The following is a 22,333-nucleotide window of genomic DNA, read 5'->3' on the forward strand; positions in this document are numbered from 1 at the left end:
GTTCAGCAAGTCTGGTACAGGACCTGAGGTTTTGCCTAACAAGCTCTCAGTTGGAAGGATTGCTGGGAGTCCATTGCTACACTTTCAATAGCAACATCATATAAAGTACCACATTTAATTTGTCTCTTCATGGTGTCACTTACCTCTGTCCCTTACATTTCTTAAAACCCCAAAGTTAATTCTAAAAATTTTAGATAAAAAGAAGCATTTTTTAAAACCACTGTACTTGGAGTCTCTGTTAAAGTAGCTTAGCCTAAATGCTACCTAATATCTGTTCCATGGCTAAGCTATACTGTAATTTTCATAACTGTTTCCTTGCTTTTATTGATCAAGGTGGAAGAATCTTTCAACTCAATAATAAATTCTGAATCTTGATTCAGTTCTACCATATTCCACAAAAGGGAGTTTTGGGGTTTACCATTTTAAGAGCCATTTCTTCAACTCCAGGGGTCATCACTCTTGAAATGAGTTGCAACAAATCATGGCCTTCAGGGTTGGAGATCTACAAAGACTCTGAGTTCCCTGACCATTTCTTTTCTTTTTCTTCCAACTAGTCTCCACACCCAACATGGGGGCTTCATGATCGTGAGTTGAAGAGTCAGATGCTCTACTGACAGAGCAAGCCAGGAATCCCGACCATTTCATTTCTGACTGCCTTTTCCCTCCAAACTTCCTCATCCACTTACCCCTACAGTTCCACCTTGCAAAATCACTAATTCAGGTATTCCGTTTCCCTAATCACAACTGAAGCTCCTCCAGCTTGCCTGATCAGCCACTCCTTATTCACTTTTAATGCGCAGGTTGACAAGAGGCTGCCTCTCACCAAGCACTTCCATGATCACTACAGCAAGGCACAGAGATGGGGAAGTGGCAAATGGAGTGCTGGTTCTTAAAGCTTCAGAGAGGGGCGCCTGGGTGGCTGGATCGGTGGGTTAAACGTCTGACTTCAGCTCAGGTCATGATCTCATGGCTCATGAGTTTGAGCCCCGCGTAGGGCTCTGTGCTGGTAGCTCGGAGCCTGAAGCCTGCTTCAGATTGTGTCTCCCTTTATCTCTCTGTCCCTCCCCCACTTGTGCTGTCTCTCTCTCTCTCTCTCTCTCTCTCAAAAATAAATAAACATTAAAAAAAAAAAAAAAAAGGCTTCACTGGGAAATGACATATGTAGCATCTGGTCATATTTTACCAGCACAAGCAAGTCATAGGGCCACATTTAACTTCAAGTAGACATGGGGCATATGGGGGTGGGAGGTGGACGTGTACAAAGAGTGCAACCTTACCATGTACATAGGAAGAACAAAGTATGAAAGCACAGCCTTAAGGACTACCATATCACTCCTCTAACACAAATTCAAACCTAAATGAACCCAATTAACTACTTTCTCCACATCTCCATCCAAACAGGCTGGAGAAAATCTTGTAAGAAAGCAGACTGGGTTGCTAAATTCATAACACAGTCTCAATCTCAAATGGATTAAGACATGCCATTATCCACTACACTTTCTGGAAAACTTACTTATCTACTCCTCACACAGTCATCTGAAACCTTTCTCACCTCTCCCAAACCTCTCACTCCTCCATCTACTTAATTCTCAAAATAGTATCTAGTCTTCTACTTAACTGAGGGGGAAAAAAAGAGAATCAGATGGCAAATCTGATCTTTCCACCCCCAAGCCTACAGTTACCTCCAAATATTTCAACTTGATGTCCTCAAAATATAGGCATAAGTAATAGAATCTAGGAAAAATGGCCATGAGAGACTTGTCACACCTTTTCCCCAACTGCACAGATAAACTCTAGATAGGCAATGGCACATAATGCTGGCAGAACAACAAAAAAATCAGGTGTTTGACCTATAATCTGCAAAAGGTCTGTAAAAGACACTCAAACTTGGCAAGTAAAGTTCCAGTGATTTTTCTGACATATGGAATATATCTAAACAGAATTACTTCTGGACAGCAACCCACTATTTAGCAATCACTTATCTGGATAGCTTTCCTTTTCAGTCCCCTTTAAGGCAAAAAGAAATAAAATTAAAGTTCAATTACTAGACCTTCAAGTTCTTTCTACCACCAATATTGGATCTGGGGAGTTCCAAGCCCACCCACACATTTGGGGATTCCCTTGAAGGACTCACAGGACTCAGCATGTAGTTGTACTCATAACTAACTTTTATTACAGCAATGTCGTATGGACTACAGCCTGGATCATAATGCAAAAAGACACAAGTGAAGTTTGCAGGAATCCACGTGCAGGCTTATGTTCTCTCCCTCCCCGAAAGGGTCAAACAGAGCACTCTTTACCCCAAAAAGGAAAATCTAGCAATGTCTGTGCAATGTTTCTGTCAGGGAACCCATAACAGACTCACAGGCCAGGGGGGTTTTATGGGGGCTGGTAACTCTGGCTTAACTACATAGTTCTCTCCCAGATGCCAAACAAGTTGTAGCCTTGCAAAGCGGACCTTTCTAAGGATAGCAGCCTCTGGGCCGGTGCGTTAACGCTTTTCAGCACAAATAAGCTCTGGCCATTTTTCTCACGTGGTTTCTCAAACAAAACTTTTCAGTTTTCAACTTCAGTATTACTCTAACATCTGTCTTTTCTCTGCTGTAGGCTGTGCAACTAAGTTATTTAGAGATGTTTGCATTTTTTTATAAAAAGATGCTATACAAACAAAAGCCCATATTCTCAAAGAAAAAACAAGAGAAAAAGAAAAAAAATCATTTTTCCCTACCCTTGGACTCTCTCTCGGGCAGTTGTTTTCAGCGTGGGAAGGACACACTGTCCTTTTAGTTATCAGGCTCCAAAACATGAACAGCACGTGCATACTTTTGCTGTGCATCAGGCTCGGCTCTAAGCACTTCAAAGATGCTATCACACTTGATTCTCAACAATCACCTTTTGAGAGAGGTTACTATTACTTCCCTCATTTTACCCTTAAGGAAACAGACACACAGAAGTTAAGTGACTTGCAGAGGTCCGGGAGCCAGCGAGTGGTGGCGACTCGGACCCCGGCAGCTCGTCTCCAGGGCTCCTAATACTCTGCGATGCTTCCAAAACCCCGCGGTGAGCCTTGCTTCCTCCGGTTCCTACCCAAAGCATCCCAACTTTCTCAAGACAAAACGCGTAGTGAGGCGAGAGCGCGGGAGGGAGGCGGGAAAAGGGTGTCGGGCCGAGCCTCGGTCGCGATCCCGCGGAGACGCGGGCCCCTCCCCGCGGCCCCCTCCCGCCCAAACAACCCCGGCTCCTCCAGCCGCCGCCCAGCCGGGCCGCACTCACGCGGCCCTCGGCGACCGCCTGGAAAGCCCCCCCCCCCCCCGCCCCGGGATCGCGAAGTGGGGAGGGGTGGAGGCGCAGGACGCCTCTCTCCCAGGCCCGTCCTGCCACAAGAGGCTGGAGGCGAGGAAGCGACGACCGAGATACTGCGGCAACCCCAGCGCCGCAGTCCGGACTCACCACGCCGGGCCGAGACGCCGCGTCTACAACTTCAAGAGACTGCGCCTGCGCAGCCGACCTCCCCGCCGGTAGGGGCGTGGCCTCGTGCGCCCGCCCCACAGCAGGGCGGGTTCCAGGCCGCGCTTCTGGCGGTCGGGCACCGGGAGTGGGGCGTGGACAGGGCGGGGTCGGCTCGCGTCGCGCCTGCGTTCTCTAAGTCTGCAGAGTGCTACAGGCCAGGCTAATCTTAGAATAACAGCAACTGGCTCCAGGTTGCGTCCCGAGTGTCTGGGAGTGCGCAGCTCAGGCCTTCCCCGAGTCGGGGACTTACGTCCCACTTGTTGCTGAGGGCCTAACGGGATAACCTCCGACTTCCCTCCATAACCCTTTTCTGTACGATAAAGTCACATCTAATATTTGTCATATGTTATCTTGCATTTTTTCATTAGTTTTGGCTTACCTGTCGTTACTTACTACACAGAAATTTTCTTGACCTACACCTATACTTCTTCGAAGCTCGATTATCCGTTAAAGTGGTCTGGACGTTGCATCTGTTTAGTTAAAAGTAGTTGGTTTGAAAATATTTTGTCCGAATGATAATGCAAACATCAACACTAGTTATGGGTAAACTCTACAAGCTTTGTAATCTCCCACAACTCTTCAGCCAGGAGACAGGTGTGGCCTTAGGGATAGAACCTTGGACTAAGTGTCAAAAGATACCAGAGATAAGCCGAAAAATTTTTGATTTTCCCTTAAAAACTCTCATTCATTTCTTAGGAAATAGCGTTATTTCTATTTAAAGAACTTGGCAAGGAAAGTTACTAGATGTTTTACATTGTATGTATGGAAACCTCTCATTCAACAAATATAACTATAAATCTGCCGGTTACTGTGCTAGGTATAGGGATACATAATCACGTTTTGGAGTAGGGGAAAAATATTCTTTAGGGAATATTTGCTTTAGGGAAAAAAAATATTCCTCAAGTAAGAATAGGTCGTATTGTGGTGTAATTGTGAAGTCAAAATTGTCTGCACTCAAACATTTTTATTTATTTGAACATCAGATTTAAAACAGAACATGGAGGAAAAAAAGATATGCAAACTTGAGCAAATCTAATTTCCATATCACACTGCACTGCAGTAAATGAGATTTTAAAAAATGTATCATATACTGGAATCCACTTTACAGTTTAAAAAGGGGGGGGGGACTGAATTAGAACCAGAAATTTAGGAATTATGCAAACACTATGTAATTTTTCTCGGAAATAACAAAATTCCAAAGCTATCTTGATTTCTAACAGTCTATGTTCTATTTACAACTTGATTTTTTTCACTTGACAGTATGTCTTGGACATAACCCCACATTAGCCTCATTCTTTTGACTACTTGCTAACAACTCCCGTGAATGGATGTGTCATTTTATCCCCAGATTCCTGTTAATGTACCTTTATCTTTGCCTACTTGTGCAAATATCTTCAGTAAACTGTTAGCAGTGGAAATGCTGAGTCAACAGATACTCATTTTAAGTTTTGATAAAAACTCTTTCAAAAAAAAAGTTGCATGAAAAACGATACATTTCCTAATTCTTCATTTGATTTGTCAAATATGTGGAGGCTTGATGTGGACTTAGAAAGAAATGGGGGAAATCCCCTCCTTTCCAATTGCCTTTCACTTGCATTATGCCAAGAAATAAAATGAGTTGAGAATTAATGATTCATATCAACTCAGCAGGACCAACTATTTTTCTCCCTTTCATCCCACTTTAAGCTTTCCTAACTCTGAAAGAAGAGCTTGGACACTTGTCCAAGGAATAATGATCAAGACTCTTTTGACAAGACTTTTTGCTATAAGAACTCTTAAATAAACTAAATTTGGCACTGTGCTGGTATTGGAGGAGCTATTCATCTTTTCAGAAAAAAAAATCCTGCAGAAAAATATTTCTCAAATAATTAGTCATAAACATTGGAAAAAGAATTTTTAAGTAATATGTGCTCTTGCAAAAGCATAAATCAAATTGGATGTGATTTGTTGAAACCAAGTACATTGTTTCATTGTTTCCATACCTGTGTTCACACTACCTTTGGTTTATGAAGTATTCAGGACAGCTTAGGAATGTCATGGGGAGTGGGTGAATCTATGATATATAATGACATGTTAGTTCAAAGTTAATCCACAATATAGATTATATAGAAACTATGTCTAAACTCCAAATGATTTGGAAAAACATAATTGTACGTGATGGCACCGGTGTCGAAATTTGAAGTGCTTTTATTAATTATTAAATTATTGAAACTGAATAGTTTTAAAGTGCTTAATGAAATTATTCTTAGATACTTTAGTAATACTATTTAGAAATTATTTTTTTAATTTTCCATTGTAAATTAATTTGCAGTTAAGTATAGCTTTCATTATGTTTGGGAACCAAATTGAGAATAAATTAAAAATGAGGTAATGAACCAAGTTGACAATAAATTTAAAAACACGGTCATAATAGGGGCCCCTGGGTGGCTCAGTAGGTTAAGCGTCTGACTTTGGCTCCAGCCATCATCTCACAGTTCGTGAGTTTGAGCCCCACATCCAGCTCTGTGCTGACAACTTGGAGCCTGGAACGTGCTTCAGATTCTATGTCTCCCTCTCTCTCTGCCCCTCCCCTGCTCACCCTCTCTCTCTCAAAAATGAATAAATGTTAAAAAAAAATTTTTAAACACAGTGATGATAAATTCTATGTGGGAAGATGCATAACACCCTCTGCCCCCAAAGGTGTTCTAGTTCCTAGAACCTGTGATCATGTTACCTCACAAGGCAAGAGGACTTTGCAAATGTGATTAAATTGAGGATCTTGAGATAAGGAAATTATCCTGGATCATCTGAGTAGCCCCAAAATTATCACAAAGGTCTTTTAAAAAAGGGTCAGAAGAAGAGTAGTGGATGTGACGACACAAGCAGAGTCAGAGTTAGAGATTTGAAGATACTAACCAGGGCTGGCTTTGAAGATGGGGAAGGGGACCACTAGCCAAGGAATGCATGCAGCTTCTAGTGGATGAAAAAGGCAAGAAAAGAAATTCTCCCCAAGAGCCTTTGGAAGCAACACAGGTTTGTGAACACCTCAGTTTCAGCCAAGTATGAGTACTGACATACAGAACTGTACACAAATTTATATTGTTTGAAGCCAGTAAATTTGTGGTAATTCGTTACAGTGGCAATTGAAAACTAACACATATTACAAATTAGTTGGACTTACCTCTGGCAAAGCTATCGTCAAATACAGTCAAATATCAAAGTTGTAGAGGAAAGATGACAGCATGCGATTATCTTAATATTGACATCAGTTGAACCGGCTATTGGATTTAAGAGCAATTCCCAGGAAAGCATCCATGTAGTTTTAAATTAATCTGCAAGAATCCGGATATAAAGTAAGTTGGGAATTTTTACTTTAAATCTTTAAATTTTATCTTTGGTGTATTTTCTACTTTCCACTTTTAAACGTTGTCTCTCCTTTAAAAAAATAATAATCAAGGGACGCCTGGGTGGCTCAGTCGGTTAAACCTCCGACTTGGGCTCAGGTCATGATCTCACGGCTTGGGTGAGCTCTGTGCTGACAGCTCAGAGCCTGGAATCTGCTTGGGATTCTGTGTCTCCCTCTCTCTCTCTCTGCCCCTCCCCTGCTCACAGTTGCTCTCTCTCTCTCAAAAATAAATAAATATTTTAAAAAGGTTTAAAGAATAAAAAAGTAAAAAGTAATCATCAAAACCAAAAAAAAAAAAAAAAAAAAGCCCAGCTCTCAGTTTCTTGAGTTAGGGCCCGGTTCCCTCAGCGATCACTTCCCGTGGCTCTCCTCGGCTCGGCCAGCGCCTGGCGGAGGGGGGCGCTCAAGAGCCCGGAGGTCGCCGGGAGGACCAGTGGAGAAGCCGGAGGAGGAAGTGGTCCGGAGCCCGGTGGGCGCGAGCGGAGATGGTGCTGCCGGGGTCGCTGCACGGGAGTGCACGCCGTGCGATCCTCGGGTCGGCGCAGTCTGTGCTCTGGGGTGAGCTCTGTGGTCCATGGGGAAAGGGACAGCGCCTAACCTCGGGCCCCGGGGGAGGAATGGCATTGGTGGGGGTGCTCGCTTCTTGAAGGAAGCACCCCCTGATAGTTCTCGTTCCTTCAGATTCCGGGCTACTTGGGTCTGGGGCCGCTCTCGGGGGACGCAGGGAAGGATGTCAGCGTTACTCCAGGAAGCTTGCGTGGGGAGGCATTTTGGAAGATACTGGCGTTTGAGCAATGAAGGTCAGTGCGCGGCTCAGAGGAGCGAGCGAGGCCCGCTTCTGCCCCAGACAAACTAACCACGAGCCCAGCTTTGCGAGTTGCACTTGTTACCCACTAGAAGCCGCGCCCATTGCTTGAATTAGAACGCGTTAGAGCCATTAAGGTACCACCAGGACAGAACGAGCCGGAGAAACGAAAGTGGTTATGGAGGTGTTGGGTGTATTCCTCAAAGCCGACTTCCTGTCCTTTAGCACAAACTTTTATTTGTGGACACAGCTACAGAGACTGTGGCATAACCCTGTGTCCCCAATTCTCCCTCCCAGTTATTCCACTTTAACTGTTGGTATGTCCTCGGTAGCTTAAAATGTGCTTTTCTATGCAAATGTTTTATTTATTGAGCACCTACTAAGGCAGGCCTCCTGCGGGGGATATCGCCTCTTCAGTTCACTTCATTTTGTGGAGAGACAGACACAAGTAAACACCATATACAACCCGGTGAGACTGCAACGGCAAAAGCAATGATTCTACCTGAGTTGGAGAAGGTGTTACAGAAAAGGTGCCTTTTCGTCTAAAATTCTAGTAATACATAATTATATTCTCATTATTTTCAAACAGACACAGCACCATGTAAGTTCTTCTTTGTACGCCCTCCCATATTCCATTCTCCTCTGCAAGTGAGGCTTGGTACACATCCTTCTAAACACTTTCCTGTAAGCCTACATAAATGTACACCTAAAAATACTACATTTGTAATACGCAGGTGTTGCTGTTTTTTAATTTATGTCCCAGAACTCCTCTTTCTGCATTCTCACTCCCCAGGAATAATTTAGTGTTTTCTTCCAGATGCTTTTCTGGACATTTATAAAACACAAGTATGTTATATGTATACAGATGTCAAAGGGGGAAGCTTTTTCATTTAACAGTATGGACACCTAAGTCACTGTTTCCTTGTAAGTGCTGCATGATAGGCTTCATAATTTAACCATTTCCTGAATGAACATTTAGGTTTCTTCCGATTTCAGGATGTTTCTAATCTTCCTTCCTTTTTTTTTTTTTTTAAATGTTTATTTATTTTGAGAGAGAGGAAGAGAGAGGCTCTGCGCTGACGGGGCTCTGTCCCACGAATTCTGAGATCATGACCTGAGCCAAAATCAAAAGTGGGATGCTTAACCAACTGAGCCACCCAGGTGTCCCGTGTTTCTAATCTTTCAACCAAGACTTTCCCAAGAGAATGCTGTCAATCCTTGTCTTCTTAATGATTTGAGGCTGCTAATATGAGTGCTTGTCACTTAATCAGTGACCCCCATTACACTGAAAATGACTTTTGTCTCCTACGTTTCCATGAGATCAAAAACTTGCTGGCTACCTTTATTCTCTGAAGCCATCCCCTCCAGTATTATTCTGCTAGTTTTATTGTTCTTCCTTTTTGCTTCTGTTTAGACTCAGGTTTGAAGCAGGATCCCAAATGGGACCTAAGTCATGTGTACTGCCACTGAGTACTGTGCTAACACACCTTTGTGGTGGCACAAAGTGAGTGAACTTTCACCTACGCAGTCTTGCCCTATCTATTTCCAGGGTGCTGACCTCTGGAAGATTCTAAGCAGCTTTCCTGGTAATAGCCAGGTTGCATAAACGCCTTTACTTGGTATCCTAGTCCTTGGGCTACAAAGAACAACAGAAAACACGGAGGTGCCCTAGTTAATACGAATCAGCTGCCAGCAGCAGATGTCTTAAATAAGGAGGGAGTTTGAGGAAGGTGACAGCTGAGAGGACTTGGCTCGCTGGCCTATTTAAGGGGGAAGTACTGTGATAGAGGAGTAAAAGGTTGAAAAGACAAGTAACTTTAAGAAGCTGACAAACTGAGGGTTGATGGGGGGTGGGAGGGAGGGGAGGGTGGGTGATGGGTATTGAGGAGGGCACCTTTTGGGATGAGCACTGGGTGTTGTATGGAAACCAATTTGACAATAAATTTCATATATTAAAAAAATAAATAAATAAAAAATTTAAAAAAAAGCTGAAAGTCAGTACATAGGGTGTTCCCCTTTCCTGTTAAAATCACTTCATGAAATAAAATGCATTGCCTCACCAGAAATTTCCATTGTACCATTTTACTCACTAGGATGGTTGTTCCCTTGCTTTCAGCATTTTGCTGTGAGTGGTTCAAAAAACTGAAAATATTTATTAAAGTGATTACATTAGAAGTTATAAAATGTTCACACTAAATCCAAATACCCATTTGAAAAGGAAGCACACCAGATGTTCTTCCTAATGTTTTCTCTCTAAAGTAACAATAATCGTTTCTTTCTTGGTTGCATGTTGTCTATATTGTCCATTGCACAGTCCCTAGAAAAAATTGTCAATATTCAACAGATATTGACATTGGTTTTCTAAGGTGTCAAGATCCAGAAGAGTATAGGTGAACTAGGGAATTTATTTTATGGCTGTGGCAAGAATGAATTGCTGTTATTATGATTGTTATCATTACTAAGCAAAAGCTCTTATGTTTCCTTCTTTTTTTAAAGTTTATTTATTTATTAGAGAGAACAAATGGGGGAGGAGCAGAGAGAGGGAGAGACAGAGTCCCAAGCAGGCTCTTTGCTTGAACCCATGAACCATGATGGGAGATCATGGCCTGAGCCAAGATTGAGTCAGATGCTTAACCAACTGAGCCACCTAGGTTCCCCTTTTATGTTTCAAATAGTTATATTTTTCACATCAAAACTTTATTTGGAATTATAAAAAGACTGCCAAACTTAATTAGAAAGTAAGGGGTAATCGTAGACTTTTTTTTTTTTTTTTTTTTTTTTTTTTTTGGCAGGGGTGGGGGATAGAGAGAGAGAGAGAGAGAGAAGTAGGGAGAGAATCCCGAGTACTGTCCACACAGAGCCTGATTTAGGGCTCAATCCCACAAACTATGAGATCATGACCTGAGCTGAAATGAAGAGCCAGACACTTAACTGACTAAGCAGCCAGGTGCCCCAGTGGTAGACTGTTTCTTTTCTTTCTTTGTTTTTGTTTTTTTAAATGTTTGTTTAGTTTTAAGAGAGAGACAGAGCACAAGCAGGGAACAGGCAGAGAGAGAGAGAGGGAGACACAGAATCCAAAGCAGACTCCAGGCTCTGAGCTGTCAGCACAGAGCCCGATGCAGGGCTCAAACCCACATACTGAAAGATCACGATCTGAGCCAAAGTCAGATACTTAACCAACAGAGCCACCTAGGTGCCCCAGTGGTAGACTCTTTCTAAGTGAAATTTATTATTTTAAAGTATAACATATAGGGGCGCCTGGGTGGCGCAGTCGGTTAAGCGTCCGACTTCAGCCAGGTCACGATCTCGCGGTCCGTGAGTTCGAGCCCCGCGTCAGGCTCTGGGCTGATGGCTCGGAGCCTGGAGCCTGTTTCTGATTCTGTGTCTCCCTCTCTCTCTGCCCCTCCCCTGTTCATGCTCTGTCTCTCTCTGTCCCAAAAATAAATAAAAAACGTTGAAAAAAAAATTTAAAAAAAAAAAAAAAGTATAACATATAGTACAAAACCATGCTACACTATAACATAGAAAAGAAGGTAAATTTATGAAAAAAATTATGAATTTATAAATTTAGAACCCAAATCATGGATATGATTTCTTTTTTAAATGTTTATTTATTTATTTATTAAAGTTTATTTATTTTGAGAGAGACAGAGAGCAGGGGGGTGGGCAGAGAAAGAGAAAGAGAGAAGAGAGAGTCCTCAAGCGGGCTCCACTCTGTTAGTGCAGAGCCCGATGCGGGGCTGAACTCACGAAACTGTGAGACCATGACCTGAGCTGACCGCTTAACCAAATGAGCCACCCAGATGCCCCTATGTATATTTTTTCTATATATAATTATTTTATTTAAAAAATTTTTTTAATGTTTATTTTTGAGAGACAGAGTGTGAGTGGGAGAGAGGCAGAGAGAGAGGGAGACACAGAATCTGAAGCAGGCTCCAGGCTCTGAGCTGTCAGAGCAGACAGCCCAACATGGGGCTCAAACTCGCAAACTGAGGAATCATGACCTGAGCCGAAGTCAGACACTTAACCAGTTGAGCCACCCAGGCACTCCTATATATAATTTCTTTAGCCACATAATTAAATCACATTAAGCTAATTGAAATTAATTTAATGAATAATTCTAGAATTTAGAGATGTAAAGAAATAACTAAATTTCTTAACTTTTTATTTGAAAAAAAAAAAAAAAAAGCTCATTCCTATAGGTTTCTCCTTACTAAAAAGACCTGACAATTGTATTAGAAAAACTAATTTCTAGGGGCGCCTGGGTGGTGCAGTCGGTTAAGCGTCCGACTTCAGCCAGGTCACGATCTCGCGGTCTGTGAGTTCGAGCCCCACGTCAGGCTCTGGGCTGATGGCTCAGAGCCTGGAGCCTGTTTCCGATTCTGTGTCTCCCTCTCTCTCTGCCCCTCCCCTGTTCATGCTCTGTCTCTCTCTGTCCCAAAAATAAAATTAAAAACGTTGAAAAAAAAATATTAAAAAAAAAAAAAAAGAATAACTTCTAAACATGTACACAGTATGAATTAGATCATTCTGAATTTTACTAGATCCTCAATTGGTATAGTGTAATATGTGATTTTAAATATTTTTAGGGCATCATATTTCAAACTGAAATTTGGGTTGGCAGGTTGGTTTTTTTTTTTGTTTGTTTTGTTTTTTTTTAGCTGTAAGCATTTGAAAAACAGCAGATGCAGAGAGAGGCTTTCTCTGAACTCCCCTTACCTGTCTTTAGACAGATCCTTCAAAAGGAACTCAATTGTCATAAGTCCTCTCCCCAGGAGTTTCATCAACCATGATGACTCATCACAGGAAAGGAGACTAGAACTCAACAGCACACCCAGACAAGCATTATCACAAACTGTCTTACCTCCAATCTGTTCTTCTAAGGGTCCATTCATCTTCCCTAAAAATCATTTACTTCCCCCTAAGAGGCCTACATTCCCTCTCCCTTTTCCCTATTAAGATGAGAATTCTTATTTTTTAATTTAAAAAATAATTTTTTAAATGTTTACCTTTTTTACCTGCACCCATTTCTCTCTCCACCCCCCCCCCCCCCCCCACCATTCCCTGCCTCAGGCGACCACCAATCTGTTCTCTGTATCTATGAGCTTGGGTTTTGAGGGTTTTTTGTTTCCACGTATGAGATCACATGGTATTTGTTTATCTTTCACTGTCTGACTTAGTGTGTATCCTCAAGGTCCATCCATGTTGTCTCAAATGGCAAGAGTTCATTCTTTTTTATGGCTGAATAATATTCCTGTGTGTGTGTGTGCGCCACAGTTTCTTTATTCATTTATCCATCAGTGGACACTTAGGTTGTTGAGGATCATATAGTAGCTCTATTTTTTATTTTTCTGAGGAAAGCCCATACTCTTTTCCAATTGACATTCCCACCAACAGTGCACAAGGGTTCCCTTTTCTCCACATCCTCTCCAACACTTATTTCTTGTCTTTTTGATAATAGCCATTCTAACAGGAGTGAGGTGATATCTCATTATGGTTTCAATTTGCATTTCCCTGATGATTACTGATGTTGAGCATCTTTTCATGTGTCTGTTGGCCATCTGTATGCCTTCTCTGGAAGGATGTTCAGGTTTTCTATTCATTGTGTTTTTGTATATCATATATCAAACTATAGTATAAATCATATGTATATAATGTGTTTCTATTAGTACTTCTAAGATATTACTTTTTAGGTTGAAATTTAAATTTACATATAAGAAATAAGGGAATAGCCTGCTTAAAATTTCTTCCTGATGTCTAGTTGCTGTACGTATTTATTTATTTATTTATTTATTTATTTATTTTTTATTTATTTTTGGGACAGAGAGAGACAGAGCATGAACGGGGGAGGGGCAGAGAGAGAGGGAGACACAGAATCGGAAACAGGCTCCAGGCTCTGAGCCATCAGCCCAGAGCCTGACGCGGGGCTCGAACTCACGGACCGCGAGATCGTGACCTGGCTGAAGTCGGACGCTTAACCGACTGCGCCACCCAGGCGCCCCAACTGTACGTATTTATTGAATAAAATTTCCCCATTAATCTGAAATATCACTGTTACCAAATACTGAATTCTTACAGATGGTGTACTGTATGTCTGCTTCAAGACTTAGACCTTTAAACCTTTTCCTATGCCAGTTTATACTATTTAAACCAATTTTGGGGCACCTGGGTAGCTCAGTCGGTTAAGCATCTGACTTCGGCTCAGGTCATGATCTCATGGTTCATTGGGCTCTGTGCTGACAGAAGAGCCTGGAGCCTGCTTTGAATTTTGTGTCTCCTTCTCTCTCTGCCCCTCCCCTGCTCACAATCATTCTCTCTCTCTCTCAAAAATAAATAATAAAATATGTAATTTATATATAGTATATATTTAAACCAGTTTCACTTTATAATATATTCAATGTTTAAAACAACATTTGAAGCATTATTATTTACCTTTCTTATAAGTGGTCATTTTGTTGTGTAAAATGATTATTAAAATTTTGTTTTTATTTATTGAAAAAATCTTTTGGGTTTTCTTTCATGTTTTTTTAAAAAAACAGTTTGGAACTATAGAAAAGTTGCAAAAGTAAAACGGAGTTCCCTTCATTCTTCTTCAACTTCCCCTAATGTAAGCATCTTACATGATACGATTATTGAAATCAGGAAAGGAATATGACATAATACTATTAACTAATCCACAGACCTTATTTCACCAGTTTTGGGGCACCTGGATGGCTCAGGCCAACTCTTGATTTTGGCTCAGGTAAAAAACTAACAGTTTGTGGGTTTGAGCCCCACATTGGGCTCCATGCTGATAATGCAGAGCCTACTTGGATTCTCCCTCTCGCTCTCCCTCTGCCCCTCTCAACTCACGTTCTCTCTCACTCTCTCAAAATAAATAAACTTTAAATTTCACCAGTTTCCCCACTGATGCCTTTTATAGTCCAGATCCAATCCAGGATTCTATATTGTATTACATTGTCATGACTCCTTAGTTGGCTTCAGTTGGCTGACAGTTCCCCCACTCTTTGTTTTCATAACTTTGATACCTTTTAAGAGTACTAGTTACTTTGTAGATTGGATTTGTCTGAGATGGTCTTCTGATTTGATTCAGGGTGTGCATTTTTGGCAAAAATACTAAGGAAGTGATGTTGTGCTCTTCTTCGAGCAACCTTAGAGACTGCATGCTGTCGATATTTATCACTAATGATCTTTGAATAATTGGTTAAAGTGGCATCTTTCAGGTGTCTCCTTTTGTAATTAGTATCTCCTGGAGGAGATACTATCCTGTTTCTCATACTTTCACCCCCTAACTCTAGCATCTATCAATGGCTCTTGCTGAAATAATTACTGGGGTGTTAACCTAATGGTGACTTTCTCTGTCATTCATTCTACATTTATCAATTGAAATAATCCCTTCTCCCCAATTATTTATTCAATTATATACTTATATCACTATGGACCCATAGATTTATTTTATGAGTTATTACTCAGTACCATATTATGTTACCAATTATTTTTTGTTTTTATTTAAGTAATCTTTACACCCAACATGGGGCTTGAACAAGAGTCACGTGCTTTTCTGAGCCAGCCAGACACCCTATCAATTATTTAACAGAAACAGTGCCTTTAAGTACTTACAAGCGTAATTTCAAATGTAACGTCCCCACATCTAACATATGGCTTGTTATTTTCACTTGTAAGGGGAAATTAAATTTTTCTTCATATTGTATTTTTGGATTATGGTTGACTTACAAACTATTTGCACAATTCTGTTACCAAATGCTGAATGTGTATTTACAAGCTCTACCTAATTAAGGGCTTGGAGAGAGTAGAATATGGAGCTGGCACAAGGCCAGCCGTTAAGCATGGAGGCCAAGAGGGTATGGCTACATCCTGTGGCTCCATCAGGCTGTGTGCAAAATACACTGAATGCAAAATTCAGCGAAGGAGAAACATCAACCATCGTTAGCTGACTGGAACCAGGGGGAAAATTTCCTTTGAACTGCTTTCCAGGTTATTAATAGCAATGTTACTTTGAAGGTGCCTAAATCATTTTATTCTTTCCAGGTTTGAAGTCAATAAAAGGAAGCTGCCACAATTTTTGTACTGCTGTTTTCAAAGATGTCACTTACAAGGAACTTAAAAGTCTCTTGAATTCCAGACAAATTACGTTAATTGATGTTAGAGAGAGATGGGAAATTGTTGAGTATGGGAAAATTCCCGGGTCTGTCAATATACCACGTAAGTGACCTGTGTCTTAAATTGATTCATTACAAAAGTATATATAGATTCGGTAATTTACTGTATCTAAAATTTAACTGAAATTCTTACCATTTTCTTCCAGTGGATGAGGTAGGTGAAGCTCTACAGATGAACCCAAAAGACTTCAAAGAGAAGTACAATGAAGTAAAACCATCCAAATCTGACAGCCTAGTGTTTTCTTGTTTAGCCGGAGTGAGAAGCAAGAAGGCTATGGACACAGCAGTATCTCTGGGCTTTAACAGGTACATAGATGGAGTATAAAAATGTATTCAAGAATGTGTATTGAGATGTTTCATATGTATGACGTTTTTACTGGTCTACTGAAAAAATTTTTATAATCACTGTGTTAGTAGTAGCAGGATAGTGACTAAGAGCCTCTGTATTTTCATCCTACTCAGAAGTCTTTTAAATAGTTTTAAAGTCTAGAGTAGTCCTTGTATCTCTAAATCTCTAAAGTTCCTATCGACTTTGTGTTTATAAAGCAGGAGAAAATGTTTACAGCATTAACTTTGCTATGTGTTTTCAGTGTTCAACATTATGCTGGAGGATGGAAGGAATGGGCGACTTATGAATTTTCAGAAAAGAAAAAAGGAAATTGAATTCTGGAATACAAGCTGGCTCTTTCCTTTTGTACATGCAGCACAGGATAGTAGAATGAACAAAATAATAATCTAGTCCTGGCATCACTGGTTAATGGGAAGGGGATTTTGTGTAAGTCAATTCTGTGTTGAATCTTTTTCTTAACTGTAAACTGTAAATTGAGAATGCCTTGCCTATTTCCTTGAGGATTGAAATAATGTATGTAACTTGCCATAGAAATATAAGGGTTGGATTCTAAAAAAAAAAAAAAAAAAAAATTAATGTTTATTTATGAGAGAGGGAGAGAGAGCATGAGCAGGGGGCAGGGTTGCAGAGAGAGAGAGGGAGACACAGAATCTGAAGCAGGCTCCAGGCTCTGAGCTGTCAGCACAGAGCCTGACGTGGGGCTCAAACCCACAAGCTGTGAGATCATGACCTGAGCTGAAGTCAGACACTTAACTGAGCCACCCAGGCGCCCCTGGTATCCTAGAAATTAATTTGTAAATAGTTTAGTGAACTAGTTTAGTTTAGTATAGTACAATAGTACTCTCAAAGCCCAAGTTACTTGTAGTACCTAATCGTAATGTAAGACCATTTGTGTCAGCCTGGCTTCTATTCATTAAAGAGTCTATGAGCTAGACAAGTTTTTTTTTTTTTATGATTATAACATATTTTAGTTTGTAAATTTTCCCATTTTAGAAAATTCATAAAATTGTCTTAATATGATATACAAAATTTCTGATAGATAAACCTTTCACTCATGATGAATAGTTACTGAATATTGAATAATATAAAGCAGCTAGTAAGCATTTCTTGAACACCTTTTCTTGGTTGAGATCCTATGCTAAATATTCCAAATGCTAAAAAGATAATAAAATAGATGCGATTCTTCTCTGAAGATGTTTGATTTCTAGCAGAGGTCTATAAAAGTAAAAACAAACAAACAAACAAAAAAGCAGACTTTGTCTTAAAACACCAAGAATCTGAGCTCTAGAAAAGTAGGTGAAATATGAATAATGAAAATACATTAACACCACCCAAAGACTTACGGCAATGTTGTAACCAGTATGGTAGCAATATAACTTGCAACTTAAATTAATTAATATGACCTATAAAAATAGAAATCATAGCGACTGCTTCTGTAGAGGGAAGATTAACTGGAAAAAGCAAGGAGGGAAATTTCTAGGGTGATGGAAATGATTTATATCTTGATTGAAGTGTTGGTACATAGAGTAATACATTTATCAAAAGTCATTGAACACTTGAAAACATACGTTTTCTGTAATTATATCTCAATTAAAAATAATGAAAATATGAAAAAAATTAAATGTAAATAACTGTCACTAGAATGAATATATGCCTTTGGAATGTCAAGTCCTATGTTTGTTAGTGCACTAGTGGTAAAACAATTTTGTGCTTTCTTCCATCTGTGCCTCTTCAGACCCAAATATGTTCAGTCTCATTTATGTAGTCATTGAGGTCATGTAAGGCCTAGGAAGCAACTATAAGGACTTGGTTTGTCCTCAGTGATATTATTAAGCCATTGGAAAATCTGGGGTAGGAATGATGTGACCACCTCGAACTTCTATTTCTCATAATGTCAGTCTAGTTTCTAGCAGGAACTAGAAGAGGTGGAAAATAAACACACACACAGGCACGTTCCAATATTGGTTCATCCTCTATAGCTTTCCTTTTCCCTGGAGTATAGCTCTTCAAAGCCTCACTGCTTCAGTAATTCCTTCATCCCTTTAAATAAATCTTATTTATTGATCTATATAAACAAATATTACTAGGACAAACATATGAAGGTGGGAAGATCTGAAGAGAGAGAGAATCTCTCGGAGAGACGGGAAACTGTGGTTGAAGTACTGGGCCCATCCAGGAATAAGAACCTGGGTAAAGACCCTGGGTAAATACACCAGATGTTTAGTTGGAACCCCTGGGAAACTATACCTTAGGAGTAAAGGTGAACCAGAAATTGTCCAACCCTCATAAAAATGTAAGACCAGCTTCAAATCCACTAAATCACTGAATGAATTAAGGTGATCTTAGGAGCCTACCAGAAGTAAATCCCCTCTTAGAGAAAGATATCATTAGCTAGCTAGAGCAAAGGGTTGGCAGCAATGAATTTTTTAGGTTTGTGGGCCATAAGGTCTTTGTTGCAACTATTCAACTCTGCTACTGTAGCACAAAGCAACCACAGACAACACATAAAGGAATGAGTGTGGCTGTATCCTAACAAAACTATGGCCACTTAGGTTCGAATTTTCTATTTCACATGTTGCCAAATATTCTTTTCATTATTTTCAACCATTTAAAAATATGGCAAACATTCTTAGCTCAACGGCCAGACAAAACTAGACGGCAGGTGAGATTTGGCCCATGAAACATAGTTTATAGACCCCTGAGCCAGAGCCATAAATATTCTCTACATTTCTTTATATTCAATGTTCGGAATTCTATAACATTTATTAGAAATGGCAGTAAATAGGACCTCACAATTGAAAAATAAGAAAAAAAAAAACAAAAAAATCTACATATAATTGACATGTTGGCATTTTCAGACAGACTTTAAATTGTTTTCAATGTTATTTTTGAGAGAGAGAGAGAGAGAGAGCGCAGAGGAGAGGCAGACACAGAATCTGAAGTAGACTCCAGGCTCTGAGCTGTCAGCCCAGGGCCCCACGTGGGGCTTGAACCCATGAACTGTGAAATCATGACCTGAGCTGAAGTCAGATGCTTAACCAACTGAGCCACCTGGGCACCCCCTGCCCCCAGACTTTAAAATACCTATGCTTTGTATTTTCAATAACTTAGATGACAAAAATTATTAATGGAAGTAATAAGTAGTGGAAACTACAAAAAAGTATCAAATAGAAATTCTAGAATTTAAGAATAACTGAAATTAAAAACCCAGTAGATGGGCTTAACAGATTAGATACAGCTGATGAGGATTAATAAAAATGAAAAAAAACATTAAAACAAAGGCAAAGAAAAAGAAGTGTATTCCTCATATCTTGGATACCTAAACAAAGATAAAGGACTCAGGGAAGAATGTCTCCCTATGAGTGACTTAGGGAGCACATGAATTATAAATGATTCTGGTGACAAATTAATAAAATGTACAAAGTAAACTGAGCAAATTACAACGAAGGCATTACTAACCTTTCAGAAAGCCAAAAATATTCTAAAAGAAATGTAACCATAGTACACTACAGAACACATTATACATATATACTTGATATACACTGAGTATGAATTTAACAAAAATTACACAATTAAATTGGGAAGACAATGGGAGTAGAAGTCTTTTTTTTTTTTTTTTTTTTTAATTTTTTTTTTTCAACGTTTTTTATTTATTTTTGGGACAGAGAGAGACAGAGCATGAACGGGGGAGGGGCAGAGAGAGAGGGAGACGCAGAATCGGAAACAGGCTCCAGGCTCCGAGCCATCAGCCCAGAGCCTGACGCGGGGCTCGAACTCACGGACCGCGAGATCGTGACCTGGCTGAAGTCGGACGCTTAACCGACTGCGCCACCCAGGCGCCCCGGGAGTAGAAGTCTTAATGTAGAACCAGGTTGGTGGGGAAGAGGAAGCAAGAGAATAGAGGGAGGTGTGTGAGAAAGTGAAATCTTCATTTTCCATAGGAAAGTTAGGAAGTTAATAGATTGGGAAAAAAATCAAAATAAAAAGCTGGAGGGTAAACATAGGAAGCAGTAAGGTAATTAAGACCATGGGGGTGCGGGGGGCGTCGGGCAGCTACCCAGGTTTTAAGAATTAGAACCTGGGGCACCTGGGTGGCTCAGTAGGTTAAGCACCAGACTTTGGCTTAAGTCATGATCTCATGGTTCACAGGTTCGAGCCCCACATTGGGCTCTCTGCTGTCAGCACAGAGCCCACTTTGGATCCTCTGCCCCCCACCCTTCTGCCCCTTCCCCAATTGTGTATGCTCTCTCTCTCTCTTAAAAAAAAAAAAAAGAGAGAGAACCTAATCTGGGGTGCTTGGGTAGCTCAGTTGGTTAAGCATCCAACTCTTGCTTTCAGCTCGTGAATTTGAGCCCTGCATCAGGCTCTGCACTAACAGTGTGGGGGCTACTTGGGATTCTCTCTCTCTCTCTCTCTCTCTCTCTCAAAATAAATAAACATTTTTAAAATTAAAAATAAAATAATTAGAACCTAATTCAAGCTCTTGTCACTCTTGACCTGTGACATTTCTCATCTCTACAATAATTGTTCTGAGAATTAAATGACTTCATCATGTAGAAACCCAAGAACATTCTTGTCACCTAAGTGCTCAATAAAAGCTATAAGCTTGTTACTTGTAAATGTGGAAGTTAACACAACAGCAAAGAAATAACTAAAAGTTGCTCTGGGGGGCAGGAATGCTCAAGCAGTAGGGAGAATGGGTCAGGAGTCTAACATTTCCCTTGTCTTACAGTGCACAGTCCAACAGAATTAAAGCCATTATGTGATTTTGAATTGTCTTACATTTTAAAAAGAGGTGAATTTAATTTTAATCGTGTTTTATTTGGTCCTGTCATTTAAAATGTTAGATATTTTACATTCCTTTGTATTATGTATTGAATCTAACATGTATTTTTACATTTACAGCACATCTCAGTTCTGACTAGCCACATATTCAGTGTTCAACAGCCACATGTAGCTAGTGGCTGTCACACTGGACAGTGCAGCCTACAGCTCTTTTTTTAACAACTTATCATCAGTAGGTGATAAGTCACAGAAAGCAACAACCAGCCATGATATGCTCTCTGTGGAAGACACCTTTAACAGTAGTCTACCCTCTCGAAAAAAAAATTTTTTTGAACTTGATCAAGCCTTTACATTCAACTACCAATTTATAGAAAATACAGAAAAAGGAGCATGTTAAATGGCACTTCAAAGATACATTTAGTAAGATCCATATGGTGGGAAACTCTCAGTAGATAACCAAACCAAAAAGGAGAATTTAAAAAATAAGAGGAATCCATGAATTTTAAAAGACTTAAAGGATTTATCAATCAGTTGCAATGTCTGGTGCTGATCCTGACCAGAATTATTTATTTTTCATGGTATTTATAACTGAAAATATGAACAGTGACTATTTGGTAGTACAATATTATTTTAACTAATTCTCTAGGTATAAAATTTTTTTCTAAGAGCCATTATCTTTAGGAATACACATTGAAATAATTATAGAGGAAATATGGTATCTTGCATTTGCTTCAAAATAATATGCATGTTGTGGGAAGTTGACGCAAATTTAGGTGAAACGAAATTGGCCATGAACTGGTCATTATTGAAACTGGGTAATAAATACATGGAGGTTCATTACAGAATTTTATTTACTCTTGTATATGTTGCTTTAAATTTTCTATAATAAGAGGGTGAAAACAAAACAAGTCATATGTACTAACTTTCAAAATAAAAATTTTAAAAGAATATAGGTAGGCTTAAAAAAAAATTAAGGTTAAGTCAGTGGTTGTGATATATAATCACTACGCTCTTCCAACTCAAACCCAACCTTAATTCCTTCAGACCTGAGGAGAGCATTTTTCCTTATTTCTTATTCTGCCCGTAAGCCCGTAAGACCTACGTTTATCATTGGTACTGACTTTACAGTACCACTTTACCACTTTACCCCAACTTATCTGATCCTCTCCACAAGGAAGCAAAACTCTACAGTCTAAGAGCCATTTGAATTACCCACTTGACAAACTACAGAAGACTTTAAAACTTGTCTAAAGGAAGAAGGACACTCGGAAAACATAGGCAGATTCAAAATGATAAATTCAAGACATTAGTCATATAAC

At 39.9% G+C, this 22,333-nt stretch overlaps 2 protein-coding genes across 8 annotated transcripts in view; one reads left to right on the top strand and one right to left on the bottom strand.

Annotated features, from left to right (window-relative positions):
• USP45 (ubiquitin specific peptidase 45) overlaps positions 1-3,532 on the bottom strand; it is a 78,659-nt gene extending 75,127 nt beyond the window's left edge. For 5 of the 7 annotated variants that reach the window (XM_058734803.1, XM_058734799.1, XM_058734804.1 and 2 more), the window contains exon 1: positions 2,729-3,151. The gene's annotated coding sequence lies outside the window, so the exon portion shown is untranslated. Of the gene's footprint in view, positions 1-2,728; positions 3,152-3,450 lie in introns of those variants that run through there. The other 2 variants (XM_058734802.1, XM_058734800.1) reach the window with 2 other exon arrangements.
• TSTD3 (thiosulfate sulfurtransferase like domain containing 3) lies at positions 3,042-17,777 on the top strand. Its single transcript, XM_058736163.1, has 7 exons — positions 3,042-3,262; positions 3,368-3,664; positions 7,244-7,453; positions 7,577-7,695; positions 15,750-15,923; positions 16,027-16,186; positions 16,471-17,777. The coding sequence occupies exons 1-7, from the start codon at positions 3,042-3,044 to the stop codon at positions 16,541-16,543; spliced, it is 1,254 nt and encodes a 417-aa protein (XP_058592146.1). The 3' UTR covers positions 16,544-17,777.
• The last annotated feature ends 4,556 nt before the right edge of the window (positions 17,778-22,333 follow it).

This window comes from Neofelis nebulosa, chromosome 6 (genome assembly GCF_028018385.1).
Source record: "Neofelis nebulosa isolate mNeoNeb1 chromosome 6, mNeoNeb1.pri, whole genome shotgun sequence".
Taxonomy (NCBI): Eukaryota; Metazoa; Chordata; class Mammalia; order Carnivora; family Felidae; genus Neofelis; species Neofelis nebulosa.

What these genes read in the sequence shown, in the direction of transcription:
- TSTD3 (XM_058736163.1), top strand. Translation starts at nt 3,042, where the DNA reads ATGCTTCCAAAACCCCGCGGTGAGCCTTGCTTCCTCCGGTTCCTACCC. An exon ending in TCCAGCCGCCGCCCAGCCGG is followed by an intron (nt 3,263 to 3,367) that starts GCCGCACTCACG and finishes CCTCTCTCCCAG; the next exon opens with GCCCGTCCTGCCACAAGAGG. An exon ending in CGGGTCTGTCAATATACCAC is followed by an intron (nt 15,924 to 16,026) that starts GTAAGTGACCTG and finishes ATTTTCTTCCAG; the next exon opens with TGGATGAGGTAGGTGAAGCT.